The following is a 22,267-nucleotide window of genomic DNA, read 5'->3' as shown; positions in this document are numbered from 1 at the left end:
AGCAGAGGGAATTTCTGTGTAGTCACTCCTGAGAGGTTTGCTCAGAACCCGGGACATACTCCCTCCAAGCACCCATCCTGGTCCCCACCGCCTATGTGTCTGCACAGATGACGGATTTTACTGGCGGGTGGGGTAAGTCAGGGGAATTACAGTGTGTCTGTGTGTGGGGAGAGTATTTTTAAAGTTTGTGCTAAGTATGACTTTGTCCACAGTCTGCGGGAAGCGTTAAAAAGCTGCGCCTTTCCCAGGGTCCCCTGTGCTCCAGACCAGCTTCCCTCTTGCCTGCTCTCCTCTGGCTCTTCTCACCTGCCCCCACCCAGTGCCTGGCCTCACCCCAGCCTCAGTTCCCTGCATGTATGTCCTTGGGTCTGGAGGGAAAGCTCTAAGCAAGAAGGCCCCTTAGCAGGACAGTGGGTCTAGGTCTTTATTCTCCCAGTTTCCATCTGGGGTTGTGCAGAGACAAGGGGAGTCCCAGTGTGACAGATGGGTCTGCCTGGGGACCTGCAAGTCATTTGTCTGGGCTGAGAGGAGACAGGCTGAGCCTGCTGGGTGGCTGTGAGACAAAAATATAACAAAAGAAGAGTTCGTGTGCAGGGTGGCATCTCATAAACTTTAAAATACCGGGCACATGTGTCTCCTCTTAACTGTGCCTCTCTGCCCTGTCCCTTCAGACTGGCCACTCTTGAGGAAGGTCTGGCTGTCTGGCTTTGTCATTTGGCATCTTTGCATCTTCAGCTGCTCAGGTCTCATGGCTAGGTTAGCAGTTCTTTTACCAGGAAAGCCAGAGGGGGTGGAGGAGAGGCAACAGAAATGGGGAGGGCATGGGCACAGAGCCTGTGGCTTGGCTGTTTTGGTTGTCTGCCGCCATGTAGGAAGCCCTCCAAAGTATAATGGCTTAGCACAGGAGTCGTTTGGTTTAAGCGTATGATTCTGCAATCAGGGCTGGGGTCCGCTGGTTGGTTCCTCTGCTGCTTTTGTTGCAGTCACTTCTGTAGGTGAAGGGTTGGCCAGGCTCTGAGATCTGCTGGGATACTGAATGGCTGAGCCTTTCTTTCTCCATATGGCCTTCGGGCTTCTCCACGTGGTCTTACCAGACTCTGTATGGGGCAGCTCCGGACTCCCAAGATTGCAAAAAGGAAACCTGCCAGACTTTCTTAAGACTTAGGTCTGGGGCTGATCCAGAGCCACTTCTGCTGCATTCTATTGATTAAAGCAAATCACAGGCCCAGCCCAGATTCAAGAGGGCGGTTCTACGCAGGGTGATAATACCAGGTGTGACTCATTGGGGGGTCACCAGTATGACAAAATATCACACTGGTTGACAGAGAAGGCAGCAGATGTTAAAGACCTTATCTTTCAACTCCCTTCTTTCTGGGTCTCATAATCCTGCCTCTAGAATCATAATCTTAGCAACTGTCCTAGCGACACATCACCTTAAAAATCACTTTTTAGGGTGTGTCACTTTTGGGCCCCTGTCTGTCTAGCAAAGACATCAGACAACAAGAGTGAGGCTGTCTGGGAGAGGGAGAAGAGGGGCGAGTTGTCACTGAGTCTCAAATCACAACAGGTGGGCCATTCCACCTGTGACTGCCGGGCCTGGGGAGAACGGTCATGGGGATATTTCCTCAACACCGAGTGTTAGGAGGAAGCTGTATGGTGAGGCAGTTTCAAAATGTGTTGGTGCAGAGGGTAGAACCTCATTTCAGACACAGTCCTAAGGACCACAGCTTCTGTGAGATCACCTGCTGAGAGCTGATGGCCTCCAAAAGAACCCTGCCTGAGAATGCTTTGAGTCACAGCATGCTTAAAAGTTTGACAAAAGATTTTTCCAAAAAATGTTTAAAAAGTACAGTTGACTCTTGAACATGTATTTGAACTGCACCGGTCCACTTATATGCGAATTTCTTTCACTAAATCCATACTTTATGACCCATAGTTGCTTGAATCTACAGATGACTCTGTAGATATGGAAGGCTGATGATAAAGTTAAACTCAGATCTTCGACTGCTTGGAGGGTTGTCTTCCTTAACTTTTGAGTTGTTCAAAGGTCAATTGTGTTTTGTATTTATTATATGGCACTTATTATATGCCAGGTGCTATTCTAAGTGTTCTATGTACACTGACTTATTTCCTACAATATCCCTGTAAGGTAGCTACCGTCTCCATTTTACAGATAGGGAAACTGAGGCCTAAGAAGTTGAGGGCTTACCCCAGGACACTTAGCTGTAAGTAGCAGAGCTGGCCTTGAGCCCAGGCAGCCTCTCTTTGCTGTGCCTTAACCACTGGTTATGTTGTCCTAACCTTTTAGAGTCCCTAATTTTTTTCAGCCCAAAGTAGGGCCTTTTGTCCTTCTTTGCCTGAGCAGAAGGGCTGATGCCTCGAATTTTCACTCAGCTTTGGAAAAGTTGCTGCCTCTAAGAATCAACTAATTAGTAAATTTTTCCTGGCTTGACACTCCTGTCCTCAAAGCAGGGTCTCTTTTGCTCTGTCTTCCTGTATCATGTATTTAATAATTACATATACATATGTGTATAGGTCAAGAAACATAAATGTATGCTAGTGTTCCTAATTCAGAATCTTTTGAATAATGGGTATGCCAAAGAAAATAATAAATAGCTTTTGGAATTAAACAGTAAACACAGAAAGAATTCCCACCCAGCTCAGCAAACACAATAATCCCCATAAATAAAACCATTGGGACTTAAATAAATACATGAATAAACACAGGGCATATGACTTAACTGGATGGCTATTTGCTGCTGCCAGATGTTGAGCTATGGACTGACATTAGGTATTAATGAGCAGAGCAGTTATCCTTGTGATGAGCTACCTGCAAACACTGGCATTGGTATATATGGCTTTGTGGATGTCAGCCATTAGATATCGATAAATATTAGGTATCAATAAATGTTAGGTATCAATGGGCATTTGCTCCCTGCTGAAATTAGCCAACACAGACCACTAAGCATCTGTGTGCAAGGCCCTATGGGCCTATGATGACCTCTATGTCTTGGTGGACATTAGGGATGAGCAGAAGGTAGACTGCCTACAGCAGTCTTGTCCAGAGAGACATCCCATGGCTGGTTTGGAGGCAGTTGGTGGGTGCTGGTGTATCCATTGTTATCTGCTCTCTCTCTCCAAAAACCTTCTGGCTGTGACAATTTGGGGAAATCAGAGGGTGGTGTGATAACACCCATGGAAGGAAATTCCTGGGTTTGAATCTAATCAGCTTCCTGGGCTAGAGGGATGGGGTTTCACACAAATCCATAGAGATTTTCTTTTGCCATCCTGACCAGCATGGGGTGTTTTGCCCTTTCCTTCTCTGTAAATTATATGATTAAAGCACAGCAGGGCTGGCTGCACAGCAGTGGGATCTTAGAAGGGCCTCGTGCTTGGTTTAAGGTTCTGCTCTTACCATGTTGACATTCTTAACAATTTTGAACAAGAGACCTCACATTTTCATTTTACACTGGGTCCCACTGATTATGTAGCCAGTTCTGAAGCACAGAATCGTGGACTTGTGGCCATGTCACCTGCCCTATGACTTTGGGCTGTGCCTCTCTGGGCCTCAGTCTTCCCATCTGTGAAATGGGGCCAGGAGGGGAAAGCTTTTATCTTTGGCTTTTCATGTTCTAGGATCTAGAACCCATGGATCTGATGGGAGATGCTTAGAGCAGCATAACTTTCCCAGCTTTTTTTTCCCCTCCCGACAGAACAATTAATGGGATCCTAGTGGTTTTGGGTTTCTCAGAGCACCTCTACCCTCTCTGACACATGGGATCTGCCACAGCTGGCCTGGCCACTGAGGTTGGACAGGCAAGAATGAGACTAGTCATCTGACAGATGAAGTCAGGCCCAGGCTGCCTTCATCTGTACGGTGACCATAACACCGAGGGCAGTTGTTGTGGGGAGGAAATGACAGCATGAATACCCAGTCCAAGGAACAGGTGTCCAGTAATGGCAACTGAATTGTGAATGAAGTGCAGTGAAACGTTTATGACCCAGCCTGGACCGTGACTGCAAACTGTGCCTTAGTTGTTTCCCCAGCAATAAAACGCAACTGAGATGCGCACTGCAAGGCCAGTCCGTGACAGGCTGACGTGCACACTGAAGGTCTGTCCTGTGATAAGGTACACAGAGCCAAGATCCTGTGGATGACACTATTATTCTGCAGCTCTACCATCCTAAACCTTCACGAAATTCTTCAGTTCTGAGTCAGTTACCAAAATATGAGTCTAAGACCACATGGCTCTGTAATCTAATTCATAATTCTATGGTTGAATGAGGGCGGAAACAAGCATTTACGGAGTGTCTATTTTGTGCCAGGCACTGTACTTGATTCTTTACAGATGTTCCTTCCTTTACTCTTCATACAACCCCGTGCAGGGAAATATTTTCATCCCCATTTTCCGGGCCCAGAGAAAGTGACTTGGTTAAAGTCATGCAACTGGTTCCTGATGGACCCAGGATTTTAACCCTCTTCCGGAAACTCCAAAACGGAAACTTTGCACTCATCTCTATAGTTCTGTAAAATTCCAATGACCTCATCCTCGGCCCCAGGGTTCCAGGAGGGCAGAGTGTGGATGAAGGCGGTCCCCGAGGGGAAGGAGAGACTGGCCGCGCCAGCTGCGCAGGTCCACGTTGGCCTCCAGCGGCCCTGGGCCTTGCTTTTCGACCCCTCAGACCTCAGGTCTGGACATGCGTGACCACGAGGTGGTGCTGCGTGCCGGGAGCCTCCGGAGGAGCCGTTGGGACGCCGGAATCAGCGAGGCCGGTTGCCCCCGCGGGCTTCTCCTTTCCACCGGCACTCAGGGGTTGTGGTGATGGCCCCATCAGGAAGGAGGAACCCGCATGGTGTGGAGGCGTCTGTTCATCCTTCCACTGGAGTTTCACCCCTACGTCGTCTTGCAGGATGTGAAAGCTGCAGCTCAGGGTGGAGGTGACCTGAAGGAGACCAGGGTTCCTTCCCCTTCAGCACTGCTTAGTTTAAGATCCCTATGTTCCATGGCCCTACTCAAAAGACGCCTTCTTCAAGCAGACCTTTGGGAGGGCCCAGCCCCACTAGGTTAAAGTCCCAGGGATCTCTCCCGGACCCTGCATTTGATGTCTCACTTGTCCCAAGTGGGAGGGGTGGAGAACCAATTCAAGAGCTGTGAGGGCTGGGTTCTCACCTTGACCCTCCCTCTCTCCCCATGCTTCAGATCTCTTCCCATATTGACGGGGCTGTCTCTGGCTCAGGGAGCCCAAGCCCGGGGGGGCCTAAGTCACATGATGGGGAAGTACCCCAACCATAGCCATGGCCTGAATGTCCTGGGCTCTGTACCACTGCTTACCCAGGACGTCTCCCAAGTGCCAGCCCCTTTGTCCAGGCCCACTTGTCCCTGTCATTGCTGTGGCTGAGCCTCCTCCAGGAAGCCTTCCTAACCCCACCACAGGGCTCTCACAGCTCCTTGTGCTGCTCTTATAGTTAGGTGTCCTCCCCTCTCCCACCCCAGGAACATGAGTCCCAGGGCACAGAGTAGACAGCAGGAAAAAACCTGTTGGTGGTGGTGATGGATATCCCTACATATCTTGGCCAGTTAGGAGTAAGAACTTCCTGACAGCAGAGCCAGAATTGGATCCCTTGTCACCAGAAGTGTGTAAAAAGGAGTTAGGGTCCCACAGCAGTCGAAATGCCAAGAAGGAACAAAGTACTATTGGAGCCTAAGAGGAGGGAGGTGGAGGAGGACCTCAAGGAAAGCTGCTAAGGAGGTGAGGTAGCAACTGGGTCTATTAGGGTGGGAAGGAGATGAGAGGCAGGGATGGGGGCAAGGGCCAGGTCCCATAGTAGCAGCCTCAGCAAAGCAGAGGTGTGCAAGGGCCTGACAAGTTCGTGGGGTTGGTGTGGCAGGGGGAGGGGAGATAAGGAAGGCGGAAAGATTGTAAGCTGCAGTGAAAGGTGAAATCCACCCCAAACAACTACCTTCCTCACGTCACTTTTACTCAACCAATCCTGGGAGGTTACTGGACTTTACAGAGAACAAGCTGGTCCCAATTCATCCTTGTGGCCCCAGGGCCCAGTCTAGGGAATGTCGGTGGATGCTGGTCAAATGATGGAAAGAGGGGCTCTTTATAGTGTTTATTACACCAAGGACCAGGTGTTGGGTGGGGCTGGAGGGGGAGGACAGAGCTCTCATTGTCCTGTGGGCGTCCTGTGGGGCCTGCCCCCTGACGCCCCACACGGCCACATATGGCTGGCTTCCACCCATGCCTCCTCCCCCAACACAACCCACCAGGACACAATATTACAAATGCAATGTGTAAATGCATTGCAAAGTGAACAAATGCAATGTTTTTCTTCTTTTACAAATGACATGTTTCCATCCCCTGCCAGCAGGGGCCCAGAAGAGAGGGTGGTTGAAGGTGACAGTCCATTAAAAAGATAACTTTTATAAAACCGACATAAAAGAAAGAGCCTGGGCCTGGGAGCTGAGATGCCACCCTGGTAGGGGAGCATAAACATGGGTGGGGGCTACCCTGCCTCCTTTGCTTCATTCTCAGTAGGGTGGAATGGGCTGCTGGGCTCAGGGCCAGTGGGAGCTGAATCCAGGAGGCCCCTGGAGCTCAGGGCCTGGCTAGGCTCCACGACTGCATCATCTCCTTGGGGTATGGGCCAGAGGAGGTACCTCTGGGGTCAACAGGTGAACTTCCAGTCTTGATGCTGGAGGACCCCACCCCAGAGTGGGAAACTGGCAGGGCTGGGACTGGCATGCCTGAAGCTTCCAGAGGCTCCAAGGTGAAACTGACTTAGCCTGTGCTGCACAGCTGGTTACCAGACCCGGAGTCCCACCTCCAACGCCCTTGCCTATTCTCCTGGGGATGACAGGGAAAGGGCACAAATGGCAGGATGTGGTTCTTGGAAGCAAGAGGGAACCCAGAAAGAGGATGGGGAGAGTAGGATTTAGAGAAGACAGAAAAGTGCAAAGGGGCCCTGCTGGGAGGCAGGCCACTGGTCCAGTCAAGCCTCTGCCCCATAGTACCTCAGATTAGCGTTTTTCCTTCTCTGGGCCTCAGTTTCCCATCTATCAAATGAGGAGGTGGACTTGATTTTTTTTCTCCAGTCCTTTTATAATTAAAGTTCTACCCAGAATTCTGGGGGTGGGGGTGGGGTGGGTGGGGAGGATGAAGTAGGCCTCACATGCCGAGAGCAAAGAGAGGCCTATGTCGTAAAAGAACCCCACGGCCCTGAGTGGCTGGACCTGACCTCTGTCCCGCAGCACTACCTCCCTTCCACCCTCCTCCCGTACGGGTCAGGTTGGTCCAGGCCTCGGGGAAGGCACTTTGGGGACAAGTTGGGAAGGACAGCAGGGGACTGCTGTCTGGTTTGGCATCGAAGACCCTCAGCTTATGGTCTGGGGAGCAACACAGACAAAGGGGCAAGACTTTGCTTTTGGGTGTGGGTCCCAGGTCCAAAGCCTCTCTTGCAATGACGCTGCCACATAGGCCTGCAGAGTCCCCTGGCATTGGCACATTAAAGTATAAATTACCCCGGACCTGAGGAAGCCCAGGGTGCAGTCTGTTACATGGCCCCGGGCCACACCATTCGTCACAAGGTATTGGGGCCCCCGGCAGCCGATTCCTGGGTGTCTACACAGTACAGGGCCACCTTGGGAGTGGAGCCGGGATGTCGGGGGTAGGTGCCCTCCCGCACTAGGCGCCGGCACCACACGCCCTGGCCCACGCTGATGCTCTGCAGCGCTGGGAGGTGGAGGAGCAGCTTCTCGGGCGGGGGCACCAGGCCTGTGCCCGACAGGTCCAGCTCCTGCAGGGAGCCCAGGCCTGAGAACACCTCAGCTCCTGCCCACTTGAGCTTGGGGTTGCCAGACAAGTCCAGGACCTGCAGGCCCTGCAGCTCACGGAAGCCATAGGGCGCCAGCTGGGGGAGACCCTGCAGGCTGCCCAGTGACAGGTGTGTAAGGCCGGCCAGCCCCTCAAAGGCCCCGGGGCCGATGGTCACCAGCGGGTTCCCGTCCAGGCTCAGGTAGCGCAGGGGCAAGTCCCGGAGGTCTGGCACAGTGCGGAGACGGTTCCAGGCCAAGTTCAGGCTCTGAATGGTGGGTGCAGGCGGGCTGGCCCGCGAGGTTGGGGGCACCAGGCGGTGGAGGAGGTTGTGGGAGAGGTCCACGTGCAGCGCCCTGCCTTGGCTATGCGTGGTGAAGGCGGACACAGAGACCTCACGGAGCCGGTTGTGGCTTAGGTTCACGTCGCTCAGGGGTGAGCTGGTGAAGCTCTCAGCCAGCAGGGCTGCCAGGCCATTGTGGCTGAGGTCGAGTGACTCCAAGTAGCGAAGGCGGGAGAAGGCTGTGGGTGAGATGCTGGTGAGCAGGTTGTGGCTGAGGTCCAGGCCAGCTAGCGTGGTGTAGCCCGGCCCCGCCAACACGGACTCATTCACAGTCTCCAGCCGGTTGGAGGACAGGTCTAGGTGGGCTGTGTCCAGGGGGATGGGCACGGGCACAATGTGGGGGCCCAGGCCGCTGCAATCCACCCGTGTCAAGCTGAAGCTGTCGAAGAGGCCGAAGGTCTCCACCTCGCACTGGCATCCGGGGAAGCAGGGCCGGGTGGTCTGGGCCCCGCTTGTGGCCAGCAATAGCAGCAGGGGCGGCAGCAGCAGGGGCCACGGCATGGTGGGGGCTAGGAAGAGAGCCGCAGGTGAGGGCTGGCAGCAGGTACCCCATACCAGAGGGCTCCCACCCTCCCCATAAGACACCAGCTGATGTATCTGCAAGTTGTCACCAGCCCCTCAGTGCCACCCAGATGCTTTCCCTCAATACTCCTCCTTGTAGAATTCCTAGTCCCTGATCCTCTCTGGCCTCAGTCTCCCTATCTGTATGGTAAAGATGGTTAGGCCAGATGACTGGATTTTAAACTAGGAGCAGCAGAACTTTCTAAAGATTGCAGATGAAAGCAGGTCTGTTCTGGCTGAAGTAAGGGTGGAGGCCTGGAGCCTTCCATGCCTGCTCACCGCCCCTGCTGTAGGTTGTTAAGGAATCCGGTTGGAAATGCACTGGACAAGATGGGTCTTTGGCTGGCCTCTCCAGCTCTGATGGTCTAGGGTCCATGGGCTGGTCCTGACCCAGGTCCTACCGGGGAGGGGCTCACAGTTTAGGGGTCAGGGTGTTCCATTCATCTCTGCCGGGCATGTGCTATGTGCTGGGTGCTGTGCTAGCTGCCTCCCTGCACAGGCTTACTTAACCCTAACCACCATGAAAATCGCAAGGCAGCAACTTCTGTCACCACTTTATGAAGAGGGAACTGAGACTTAGAGAGGCTCAGAAGTCCTGTACGGCCACACATAAGGGGGAGCGGCACCCGATGTAGTACAGAGGAAGCAGGGCTCACTGCTGCTGTCTGGCAGTGCTGAGCCATGTCCAGACCCGCATTCCAGCTTCTCAGACGGAGGCCCCTCTCGGCAAGGGGAGGACGGGGACCTGCAATGACTGCCCCCACCTCACTCCTTCTGTGGGTAACAATGGCTGGGTCCTAAGCCCCCTTACCTAGTCTGACCTCCAAAGGCAGGATCCCGCATTCCAACAGGGGACCCTCTGTCTAGACTTCCAGATGGGCTCTGGGTACACCTGTGCCAAGCCCCTTCCCCTGTGCCCTGCCCCCGCCCCCAGCTCTTAGAGCTATTACACCTCTTTGGCCTTTCCTTTAACTCAGGGCAGGCAGCTGGGCTGTTTCCCCCATTATACAGATGAAGAAACAGAGGTTCAGAGAGGAAAAGGGATTTACCCGAAACCAGTAAAAAGCAGGGCAGGACTAGAACCCAGGGCCACTCAGTTCCAATACCTCTATTTTCATTTATTGCCTCCAGCAGGACTAGGAGGAGACGGGGGTCCAAAAGGAGCTCTTCCCACTGACATGTGCTATGCAAGCCACTTCCCCTCCGCTGGCTTCAGTTTCCCTCCCCGGACAATTATCACAGTAGCTGCTATCATCCCAGGCACTATGTGTATGCTGTCACATTCAGTCCCCATACTGACGCATGTCTGTCTGCCCCAAAGCCTGTGCACTGTAGCTCCCTGGACAGTGGTGCTCGCAAGAGGATGAGAGGGTTGAACAGTGAAAGCTTCTAAGTGGACAGGTCTGTGGTCACACACTGCTCCGGCCACACAGCAGCCACTCCGCTCAGGAGACAGAAGGCACCAAGCTTCACTCCGGCAAGTTCTTTAGCTGCTCTGCCCCGCTGTCCTCTCTTCCAGTCACTGGCCTTCAGGGAAGGGTGGACCAGGGGCCTGCCCACCTTCCGGGCTTGGGGGGTTGTGGAGGGAGCAGCAGGATAGTATTACCAGCCCCACATGAAACTTTAAAGGGGCAGCCACTTGATCTGCCCTCTGGCTCTGAGCGGGGGCAGGGGAAGTGGGGCTCTTCCCCCACTCCCCGGGCTCCACCCCACTATGTGCGCCCCTCTTCTCCACCCCTTCTTTTGTACCATCCGATTTGAGGATTAAACCCGGCCCAGGTGCATCCTGGGCTTGGTCCCAATTGAGGCAGGACAGAGTGTTCCAATGTCTGGAACTAAAAGAAAAATATTAAGTTGCTTCATGCCCTTTTGTTCCCAGGGTGAACTTTTCACTGCAGGGGTTCATTACCACTCAGGGCCTCACCTTCCCTGTTAAGCCGATCTGCTCATACCCTCCTTTCCTGGTGTTTAAACAAACACCACACACACAAAAAGGCCCCAAGATTACCCTCTGGTTCCCAAAGGTGATTATACAATGTGCCTCTTAAGTGCCGAAGGGCCCCTCTCTCGAGCTCCTGCTTATGTAACCGGCAGCCCCTACAAGGCCCAACGCTTCCCCTCCCCCTCCAGAGAGGGGCCTCTCGCTGCCCCCCTCCAGGCCTCAGCTTCGTCCACTATAACTCCTGCCCTCCCCTCCTCATATAAGTTGATGCAACTCTCACTCAAGTGCAATGCAAACTGTGAAGAACTGTGTACACATGCTGGGTGGTCATCGCCAAGCCAAAGCGGCAATGCTGGTGACAGCTGATACCTGGGCAGCAGAAGCGTAGATCACGACCCCCCTGAGAAACTGTGCCTGTGAATCCTCCCAGGGCACCTTGCTCAGCCCTGCACAGTGGACCCCTCTCCCTGGGCCCCTGCTCTGGGCCAGGCCTGGACATGGAGTGGAAAGTGCTGACGGTGACAGAACCAGTCCTCACTATGTGCTAGGGCTAGACACGTGTTCCCTCATGCAATCCTCAGTCACTCCAGGAGGTCAGCAGTCCGCTGTCCACGTTAGAGTGGAGGAAACTGAGGATGAGAAAGGAAGGTGGCAAAGGCAGGAAGCGAACTCAGGCCTTCATAACCTCATCATTGGCTTGGTTCACATGGAACGTGTACATCGGTGTGTTGCTGGGAAAACAAGAGCTAAGTGTCCATAGGCCCAGGGCCACGCTCCGGTTGCCGCTGATGGCTGTAATGAGGGAGGTGCCAAGCTTTCTCATACTCAGTGTCTCTGGGGCTTTCCTGAGGTCGCAGTGGAGCCCAGGGACCTCTCAGGGGCATCACAAACGGCTGGGAGAAGAGAAGGGAGAAATCCCAAAGCGGCCTCACAACTTTGGACCCAGAAGGGGGCATAGGCAGAGGTGCGGGCTGGAGGTCTCTGATGGTTAGTGCCCTGTTCTGCTCAGAGGAAATGTCCCCTTTGGGGTAATGTAAGGAGGGGTGCCTTCACATGTGTGTCTCAGAGACGCTGGGGTCTGGCACTCTGGCTCCAAGCCTCTTAGCAAAAGGAGCCAAGGGGAGAGCACAACTTTCCCAGGAAGAGACTGAGGGAAGAGAAAGAAAACTCCTGCTGGGGTGCAGCCCTTGACAGTTTCTAAGAGACTTTTGCTCATCTGAGCTGCGAGGCCTGCAAAGCAGGGTGTGCAATCCCTCACTTTAGTGACGAGGAAGCTGTGGCCCAGAGAGTGTGCAGTGACTTGTCCGCGGAGCCCTGGGGAGGCGGTGGCAAGTGGCGCTCAGGCTCTGGTCTCCTGACTCAGGCCTCGGGCTTCCCAGCCCACTTGAGATGGCTGTGGAAATCTCCTAGGGATCTTGTGGAGTCAAAAATAGAATGCTCATAAGAGTCTGCAATCTCATGGAAGAGGCTGATGCCATAATGCTAGGGATCATAAGGGTAAATTGCATGTTGGAAAATTATAACTGTGCATTAAAAAAACAAAACACCTAAATCCTAATTTTAGAAAAGTCTAGAAGAAAATATGTCAACCCAATAGTGGTCTTTCTTTAGAAGGCAGAACGTCGAATGATTTAAACATGTCTTAATCTCCTTTCTGGCCCTTATTTCCCTTCTTATAGTAAGTCTTTACACATAAAACACAGAGAGTAACAAAGGCTCCTAACACGACTGCCTCATGGCCACGTCTGCTTTCTCCGGTCTGGCTAGCCACCATCTCTGAGTCTCGGTCTCCTCATCTGTAAAAGAGAGATGTAATCGCCATCTCACAGGCCTGTAATGAAGAGGAAACACAATGGTGGAAGGGAAGGTGCAGTGTGGGCTACCTCGCCTTCCTCCATGGATGGGAGGGAGTGGGTGGGGATCAGTGGGTGGGCCTGACCCCATCTCTCTTCCTCCTTCCTCCAGCCAACATGTATCAAACATGAGACAACTCCTACCAGCGCCCTCCTGGAAAGCAGTGCTTCAACAACTATGTTGTTTCTCAACAGGGCTGCTGGATCTGAGAAAGGATGAGTAATGTGAGTTCCTCTTGACAAAAACCACTAGCCTCAGCTCCATGGAGAGGAAGGGTCTTCACAGAGAGCCAGAGGCCTTGGACACCAACTTGCAGCGTGAACCGCACAAGTCACTTTACCTCTCTGGACCAGTTCCTTCAGCTGTGAATCTGGGATGGTACTGATGGCCCCATCAGCCTTAGAGAGGATGACTGTGAACATGAGATTGAGAAGATGAATACTTCTATAGGGAAATGAGGCCTCAAGGGGTGGAAGCCAGATAATGGAAAAACTGTGCCTCTTCATTCTACCTATACCCATATCCACTGCAGACATAATTAATCAGCCACAGCACTAGACCTCTACTAAGTGCAAGGCAGTGTGCTAGGCCCCGTGAGTGTATGTCAGGGAGGCACTGTCCTCATGGGGCTTACAGATCAGCAATGGGGACAGGGAACCAACTCCTAACAAGACCATGAGCACCTGCCTTGGACCCAGGAGACCAGGACTCTAGTCTCAGGTCTGCTAGTAACTGTGTGACCTTTACAGCTTTCTTTCTTGGAGACTTGGTTTTCTTATCTGTGTGGTATTGACTCTGCCTCCCTTCCTCTGGGACCTGTGATCTATCCTCAGGAGAAAAGGAAAGGCAGACAGGTAGTCACCATGGAAGGCCAAGGGAGGATCACTTACTTTCTAAACCCGAACCTGCAGAGAAAAGACATCTACTATCAGCGAGGTTACAAAACACAAGGGCAGCAAGACAAGGGCTTAGTAACTGTACCCATCCTTGGTTTGGGGGACATAGCATAAGGGCCTCTAGGTGGGGCCATGAGCTATTTCTTTCTGGGCCCACTGCAACTCTAAGGAAAGTTTGCTGATGGCCCGTGAAGTCCAAAGAGTCAGTGGTGTGGCTCCAACAGGCCCCACACAGGTCTCTGCACTGCGATACTGCATACCTCACACGGAGAGCCTCTGAAACAGCTTTGGCTACATCACTCCCCTCTCAAAAACCTCCTGACTTCTACTTTTACCTACAGAAACCAAGTTCTCCCTGGCATAGAGGTATCTGCACATTGTCCCCACCTTCCTCCCTCCTCCAGCTGAACTCCCCGTCTTGATTCGAACCTATGGCGACAGCCTCTGAATGACTCTCAGCCCCTGCTCAGAGTTCCCCAAACGCAGAGAATTCCAGGGCTAGGGAGCTGAAGGCCCCTCAGAGATCATGGGTAACCGAGGCCCAGAGCGGGGTGATGATGGCAAGGAAACAGTGGAGCAGGCCCAGGACCTGAGTTCTGATGCCTCCCACAACTGCCAGGACCACCGCATCTGCATCCACCAGGCCTGCCCTGGCCCCGCCAGTGGAACAAAGCCCGTTCTGTCCACTCAGGCTCCCAGGCCACCTCCCTTCCTTGCTCCCCAGGCCTCTCACACCACACTACTGGCACGCCTCCTTCAGATGCACACCGAGTAAATTCTCTGTCATTATTTACCTGCCCATTTCCTGACTTGAAGTGTGAGCAGCTTGGGACAGTGACCCTGCCATCTTCACCTGTTCATCCTCTCCCCTAACTGGGGCCAGAGCCAGGCCTGGCAGGCACGGCAAACATGTTGGACGAATGATGAGTCCAGAAGTTGAGAGTCAACCTCAGGACTCAGACCGGCTGTGAATCCAGCTCTGTACCTGCTGGCCTCGGGGTGAATGTGAAACATTCAGCTCAACAACTGCCACCTGTGATGTGCTGAATGCACAGAAGACAATGGTGACGATTTACTAAGCTTCCTGGAGGCAATGACTGTGTTATTCTTCATTCTGTTCCTCCCCACCAAAGTCACCTGGCAGGTCTGTGACTGCTTGTGCTGACATTCTCTGGTCACTGCGGTGTCTCCTGGCAAGGACCCAGTCTCCCTCCTTCTCTGGGGAGACCTCTCTGGGGTCAAGGGTTCCAGCTCTGGTCCTCCTGGCCCCAGCTGCCTGCCCGTGGTGCTGCACCCCAGCATCTCTGGCCCAGATATTTGCCACAACTTCAAGAGGGAACCCCTGGCATAGGAATGAGGTGGGCAAGGGGCCGAGTACCCACCTGAGAAGGGCTTTGTCTCCACTGGCTGTTCGATGCTGAGCGGCCTCCCACCCTGCTTATGTTCTCCATGAGCTCACTTGAGCTGACGCCGACAAAATCCCCAGGTGGAAATTCCATTAACATCCTGGCCCCTGACCACTGAATCAGTTCTGGAGACACAAGGCCAAAAGAATGTCAGGGCCAAACTCCCAGAGCCTTGAGGGCTGGCTCTCCCAACACAAGCGCTAAAGCCACACATCTGTACAAACACGCCCGCTCGCCACGCACTTCTACACCAGCAACTCACTTCTGCATCACAATCCTCGACCGTGGGGATTACTGTCCCTGTTTTGCAGACAAAGAGACTGACGCTATTCAGCTGGGTAAGGGAGGAACCAGGTCTAAACTCAGGAGTCTGAGCCCCAAATCCAATGCTCCTTATATCACTGTCTCAACTTACAAATGAGCACGTGTGGAGGACAGCTGGAGCTGACCATGCTGGACCATAACTATGTTTACCTGTCTGTCTCCCTGTGGGCAGGGATGGGGTTAGATTCACTTTTTATGTCCTTGGAGCTGAGCACCGGGCCTGGCGCAGAACAGGTACCACAGGAAGATACAGCAGGCATTTAGAATACGACCACCTCGCCAAAGGACACCTCTCAACCTTCCTGGTGCCTCTGCAACTCTTATCTGTCCAGTCACCTTGCAAGATCAGCGGGTTAGATGGCACTGTATCTATTTTACAGCTGCATAAAGAGACCCAGAGAGGCTCTGTGATTTGTCCAGAGTCACACAGCCAGTGAGGACAGAGGCTGGCCTCAGGATCCAGGTGTTCTGACACCCGGGGCCTGGCCTCCTCCATGACATCACCCCTGGTGCAGGTGGCCCTGGAGGTGCAGCACCTTGCCCAGGGAGGCTAATCAACGGGAATGGACAGGGTTTCCAAAGCTATGTTCTCCTTCCTGAAGCTTTTCCAGTTCCCTTCGGTCTGAGGCAGCATGTGTGGACACGGGCAGGCAGTATGGGACAGTCACGCACACCGGCTCCAGCCCCACGGTGCCTCACCTGCAAGGAGGCCTGCGTGCGCCCTCTCCCCTCTGAGTCCGAGTCTTCATCAGTAACAGGGTGAGAAACCACGTACTGCTCCTGTGGGCCACTGGGGTGATTACACGAGGTAAAGTGAAGACTCAGGCCCAGGCCTGGTACACCCTAGTGCTCACTGCATGTGGGTTCCTGCCCTCTAATGGGTGATTTCAAAGGCCAAGTAAGAAAAAGGAGCTGCAACACCAGTAGATCCAAAGGCAAGACAGGGGCAGAGGATAGAGAAGACTCTAATATGGATTCTTCCTTGGATTTGCTCCCAGTGCACCACCCAGGGTCCCGCCTGGGCTACAAGTGCTGACCAGGCTCCACCAGGGAGTTGGTAAAGGGATCTGGAAAGGTCACAGGGGCCAAAGTGGGCTGAAGCAGTCATGTCACCAGTGACAGGATGAGGACAGAGTGAGATTCGGCAGCTGCCTTTGGGTGGGTGGGTCACTGTCTTTCCCCTCCCTCACCCCCAATACTGCCCAGGTCAGTTTCAGGAGGCCTCCTGGCCTGGCCCCTTGCCTCCAACTGCCAGCTTTACTGGGCACCAGAGCAGAATCCCAACAGAAGACCAGGACCCCACCACTGATCCCAGTTTAAAACCCATCCTGCAGAGGGAGCTTGCCAGTCTAGAGGCCTGTCTCACTCCTCAGCCTTTGCACAGGCTGTTCCCTCTGATGAAGATGACAAACACGCTCTGCTGTCTTCCATGCAAACTCTCACTCATTTGATTCAAAAGCCACCTCCTCTATGAGGTCTTCCCAATCTAACTTGCCCCTCATCTGGTAAAAGGTCAGCCTCCCCCTAGGCTCCTGTGGCCCCTGGGCTGCCTGTCAAAGTATGATACATTTTGTGGTGTGTGGCCATCTCCCAGCCTGACTGTCCAGCTCCACTCTTGTGTGGGACCTAGCCATGTGAAGGGAATAGACTAGATGAGTAAAATGTCCTGGGCAGAAAGCTTCCCTCTGCTTGGAGACGGTGCCAGTCAGTCCAAGCTTGCAGGATACTTAGGGCTTTACCAGGTGGTGAAATCAGGTTTAGGACCATAGTAGATGCTGGCTCTGCCTTCTATTATCGGTGAAATCCAACAAACGTCTGTACCATGATCCAGACTAAACCTCTTCTCATTTTATTAGCACATGTAACCCATTATCCTATTTAACATTCACAACAGGTCAGTGAGACAGGAATTACCATTCTCATTTGAAGGATGAGGAGACTGGGAATCAGAGAGGTAGAGTTACTTGCTCAAGGCCACAGAGCTAGGAAGCAATGAAGTAAGTAAAAATCTCCTTCTGACCCTAAGAAGCCAGAGGAATGTTTCCTAGAATTACCAATCCCACCCTGTCATGCTTGCTTAAACCCTCCAACAGCTCTCTACTGCCTAATCCTCAGCTCCTAGGCCCAGCATTCAAGGCCCTCTGTTTGGCCTCTGCCTTACCTTCCAGCCTCAAGTTGAATTCCAACCCTCCCTCCCCAACCTTGCATTTGACAGTCCACAATGCTGATCACCCCTGTGCTGTGTCAGAAGACACAGAGCCATGCAGTGCAGTTCCCCCATGGGAGATACTCCCTGCCTCCCTCCCCGATGCATTCACCTGGCTTCCCAGGCAGGCTGCTTTCTATCCGTTCCTTCCTGGGTTGCAGGGGGTCCAGGCCCATCTTACTTCATCCCTATCTAACTTCAAAGCCATCTCCTCTCTTCCCTTTCAAAAGAGCAAATTAGTGCTTGGGACTTGGTCAAGTCAGAATGGAGGTGTTAAATATCAAAGTGTTCCCAGGTTCTAGGATGTCAACCAGTCAACCAGAACAGGAAGGGAGGAGAGAGGCTGTCAATACCTCCCTTTCCAGAAGGGAAACTGAGGCCCAGAGAGGGAAAGGAAAGTGTCCACAGTTGCCTCCTCCCCAGGTGAGTGGCTTGTGCCCATCCTTCATGTCTGCAGCATCAGGCAAAGTTCTAGGTTAAACACGGGGCAGGGTGGGGGTAAGGGAGGGAAGGTGTTAGGGTTATCTTTGCCACCCAGGATCAAAAGCCCAGCAGGCTCCTGCCTGAGCCCTCCCTCTCAGGTCGGACCTGTGCTCTGCAAGTCTGGACTTATTGGAAGGGTAGAGCAGGCAGAGAGGAAGGATCAGAAGTTCCTGAGTCACCTCCTTGCCCAGGCCAAGTTGCGGGGGGGCACTGCTCTCAGGCTGTCTCTGGCTTCCTTGGTTATTCCCACCGCATGTTCTGTCCCACGAGGGACCTGTCACTCTTATCCATAACAGGGTGACTGTGGCTCAGAAAGGCTGAGCAACTTGCCTAGTGCCCTATTGTGGGCCAGTGGACTGTCCATTGGAAACTAGTGTGAGCAAGGTTCCTCCTCCCTCCAAGGCCTCGGGCGGCAGTTGCCTTCTCATCTACGGGATCAGAGGGCTAGACCCCCTACCCTAGGGGCTAGATGCAAACGGAAAGCAGATCTCAAAGCGGAACTGGGGACTGGGGCTGGCCTCTCCGACAAGCAGACGCGTTTCTCGGTCACATACACTTTCTCCGAGAAGCGTGGAGTGTGCAACACCAGCTGCCCACTCCTCTTCTCACTTCAGCCCCAGATCGGGGCCCAGGACCGGGTGCTTACCTCTCTCCTTACAGCTGGTTCGGCTGGGGTGTCCGGCACGCTCTGCCCAGCCTTGGCTTAGGTCAGTGCCCAGGTATTGCCGATTCCCACATCCACCGATCCTATACTATCCCCTTGCGGCTCTAAGGACCCCTGGAGGTGAATGAGGGGACGGTTGCTAGCGCCCCCTGCCCGGGCTGCAGCGGGGAGGAGGACGGGGGCTGTTGCCCGAGGAACCAGGAGAAAAGTTTGAAGCCAAGTCGGGGGCCCGGGTGGACAGCAGGGGAGCGAGGAGTCGGGGCGGTGTCTGGCTCTCGGCGCGCACACACTCCACGGCCACCCAACCCAGACACGTCGACAGGCACAGACCACGTACGCGGGCACACAACGACGCGCCCACCAACATCCATAGCCAAATGCGGGCCCACGAAACGCGGACATAGGCGCGAAACAGACTCCCCGAATCACGGACACACAAAAGCACAGGCAGATACACGTCCCAGGAACAAAATCCACAAAGACTCGCAAACGCGAGATGCACGTGTCCGCACAAAGACCCTAGAGGCGCCGGTCCACGCCCACGGCCCCCTGGCAGAGCCTTTGTCTCCTGAAAGCCCCCTTCGAGGTTCGGGTTCCCCACTCCGGCCGAGCCCCGGGCGTCAGGCGGCCGCTGCTGACGCTCTGGGTCCAGGAAAAGTTGAGGGCCCCCCGGCCCCGCCCCTGCGGCCAGCGCCGCTCGCCCGCCGGATGGAGCAGCGAGGTTAGGGTCGGGGCTCCGGTCCTTTGCCCGCTGCGCGGACTCCCGCTCCGCCCCGGGGACGCGCACCCACCTGGAAGCCTGCGCCGCACCCGCCTCGACACGCTCACCCAGGCGGCCCGGCCGCGGGCTCTCGGGCCAGCGCTTTTCTCAGCGCGGCGCGGCGCGGCGCGGCCCGCCCCCCGGCCCCCGGCCCCCGCCCGACGCTGGGCGCTCCCACAGCCCCCCAGCCCGCCCTGCGCCCAGTGGCGGCTCAGGCCGGCCGCCCGGCGACTTAGGGAGTGTCTCTAAAGTGCCGGCCTTTCTGGGCACGCTCCCCGCTCCGCCCCCCGCCTGCCGGCAGAGCCCGCGCCGAGCCCGGGTTCCACCCTAGGGAGCGTCTCAAAAGTGCTCACGTAGCTCCCGCCCATTCCAGTCGGCCTTGCTCCCAGCTTACTGCATCCCGGGTCCCTGCCCCCTTCCCCGGAGCGCCTGAGCAATCTAACCAGATGGCCGCCGCACGGTCGGGAACATCTGGAGGTCGCTGGAGTGTGTGTGTGTGTGTGTGTGTGTAGAGGGAGACAGAAAGAGGAGAGAGAGATGTCGGTAAGGAAGAGATTGGGTGGTAAGGGTTCCCTCTTCTCGCGTTCATCACCCCACTTTTTTAAAACGAGTTAAAGAGGAGGCCCAGAGATGTTATTGAGAGGGAGACCAAGAGTCTGAAGCAGAGATAGAGTGGCTGAAAGACGAACTCTATCTTTCAGAGTTCTTTTCAGCTCTTTTCAGAGAGAAGAGCAGGGCTCCGGGAGAAAGGCTGGCAAGAGAGGAGAGAGGAAGCAACAGACTTTTTGTTTTCTTTCTGGAGGGAACCATGGACTTCTGGTTGGATTTCTAAGATGGGAAACTGAAAGTGTGACTAGGCAGCAGTTTAAGTCTATTCCTCCCTCTGCAGCCCATCCTCTCTTACCCCTCTTTATGGGAAAAAGGGCAGGAAAGCATTCAGAAAAACTTTTTAACATAGGGGTTGGGGGGAGAAATTGCCTGGTGGATGCATTTCCTACAAGGAGGTATAGGGGAGAGTTTGAGTCTCCCTGTCTAAACACCAGACAGCATGGTGGGGTGAGGGAGTGTGGGTTCTCAGGCACCCGAGAGGTATATGGCCTGGGGGTTGAGGGAGGTTTTGGCCTTGAACCCTGGACCTCCTAGGAACTTTCCTGCTGTGCAGAGATTAAGCAATGTTCCCCTTGCATTGGTCCAGACTTGCACATCCAGTCTTATTGCTCCTTCTTTCCTTACTACTTAATTTTTTTCATTAAAAAAAAAATTGCTTGGGCTTGTGTGTGTGTCTGCCTATTTGCCTGGGGAAAGAGGTAGGTAAGTACGAAGATGGGAAGGGAGGAGTAGAGAGAAGCCACCACCTCAGGCCTTGGGGGCAGCAAAGTCAAATCTGCCTCCCAGAAAACAAAGTGCTCTTGCAGGTCCTCCTCTGACACTCAGTCTGTGTGCTTGTGTGGTCCAGGCAACTCTGCTTACCTGGGCTGAGACCTGGGTCCCTGAGGGTTAGGGGGATGCAGAGAAAAGGCTGGGAGCCTGGTCTTATCAGTGTGGGGCAAGGAGAGCTCCCCCTCTCTCCTTTCTGCCTATCATCCTCCCCCAGTTGGAATCCCAGCTTTTAGAACCCGGAGACCACCAGCTCAGACATCTCTTCAAATGGACTCTGAAATTGTACTACAGGCCCCTTTGCATCCAGTCACCTCCTCACAGTCATGTTTAATAAGTGGGCCGCTGAGATTCAACTCTGCATTCCCTAGTGGTTCTCTGTGCATCCTCGGGCCCTTAAGAGGGCTCGGGGCCCTTCTTGCGCCTACCTCTGCCTAGAGGGGAGGGAGACCCGCAAAGCAGTGTTTGGTGAAGACCCCAAGATTGGACAGGGTTCAGGTTCCAGCCCTGCTGCTTACCAGCTCTGGGCAACTTTAGGGAAGTTACCTAACCTCTCTTCGTTTCTGCAACTGGAAAAGAACTGTTGTGGGGGGTAAACAGGTAACTTAGTCAAGCGTTAGTCCTGCTCACAGGAAACACCGTTGTGAGTTGTTATTGCCGTTATTATTACACCAAGACGTCACTCATCGGGGACAGGGTAGAGTCTGGAAAGCTAAGCAGGCCTGGAAGGGGAGGAGACAGGGGAATTGTCACGTGACCTCTGCTCATCTAGCCCACCTGCTGGCCACCTTGTCCTCTCTCACTGGGGAAGGGACCTCTTGCAAAGGACCCCCTTTTTCCCTGGCCTAGAAAACCTGCATCCTCCCCTCCCTGATGTGGTGTTGTGCAGTGCGGCTCAGACTCAGCAACCGAGCAATGGAGAGATATGCTCAAGTCCCAGGGAACCTGGGGATGCAAACTCCCACGGTCCTTTACACGCAGGCACTAGCCAGTGGGGCTGGAGGCTCCAGGCCTCTCCAAAGGGCCTCTCACTTCAGGTAAGCCTGACAAACCACCCTTCACACCTTGGCTGGCGGCTATTGGCAGTTTCAGAGGACTTCTACATTCATCATTTTCCTTGAGCTTCCCTAAATAGGAGGTGGCCTCCAGGGACTTTGGGTGGGGAATCTCCATCAGTCCTCCCCGCTCCCCCACAAGGGTCTCTGCCTCCAGGCTCCCCTCCTGTCTGTTGTCCACACTGCGGCAAAAACGACCTTTCTAGATTGCACATCTACAAAATGGATCATGACATTTGCCCTCTTAAAACCATTCAGTGGCAAAAGCCAGACTCCTTGCTTGACATTCAAGGCCCCTGTGATATTCTCCCCTCACTCCTACCTCTTCAGCCTCATTTCTGGCCACTCTCCTCTTACACATCCCAAGCACTAGTCCTCTAGTCACAGGGAACTAGATGGAGGGAGGAGAGAGAGGGAACTGTCTCTGCATTCTTCAAATCTCTGTCCAAATTCCCCTCCCCAAGGAAGCCCTTGGCCTGGCAAAGTTGGCCCCTCCTTCTATTATGTTGCCACACCCTTTGTACATATGCACTATCACTTTCCCCATTCTCATCACCCTTCTTGTGGTCATCTTGGGT

At 54.0% G+C, this 22,267-nt stretch overlaps 1 protein-coding gene across 5 annotated transcripts; it reads right to left on the bottom strand.

Annotated features, from left to right (window-relative positions):
• Nucleotides 1–410: 410 nt before the first annotated feature.
• TSKU (tsukushi, small leucine rich proteoglycan) lies at nt 411–19,370 on the bottom strand. 5 transcript variants are annotated; one of them, XM_064492736.1, is made up of 3 exons: nt 19,289–19,355; nt 14,797–14,945; nt 411–8,670 (listed from the first exon to the last, which is right to left on the bottom strand). In XM_064492736.1, exon 3 carries the CDS (start codon nt 8,660–8,662, stop codon nt 7,586–7,588), a length of 1,077 nt encoding a protein of 358 aa, XP_064348806.1. In that variant the 5' UTR covers nt 8,663–8,670; nt 14,797–14,945; nt 19,289–19,355; the 3' UTR covers nt 411–7,585. The 5 variants fall into 5 exon arrangements, with proteins under 5 accessions (XP_064348806.1, XP_064348805.1, XP_031316263.2 ...); XM_064492735.1 differs by lacking the exon at nt 19,289–19,355 and adding an exon at nt 15,844–19,146; XM_031460403.2 differs by lacking the exon at nt 14,797–14,945 and having other exon boundaries at nt 19,289–19,370.
• Between the last annotated feature and the right edge of the window lie 2,897 nt (nt 19,371–22,267).

This window comes from Camelus dromedarius, chromosome 12, assembly GCF_036321535.1.
Source record: "Camelus dromedarius isolate mCamDro1 chromosome 12, mCamDro1.pat, whole genome shotgun sequence".
Classification (NCBI taxonomy): domain Eukaryota; kingdom Metazoa; phylum Chordata; class Mammalia; order Artiodactyla; family Camelidae; genus Camelus; species Camelus dromedarius.
The sequence above is the reverse complement of the archived record's forward strand: the minus strand, read 5'-3'. Positions and strand labels throughout refer to the sequence as shown.

What these genes read in the sequence shown, in the direction of transcription:
- TSKU (XM_031460403.2), bottom strand. Translation starts at nt 8,662, where the DNA reads ATGCCGTGGCCCCTGCTGCTGCCGCCCCTGCTGCTATTGCTGGCCACA.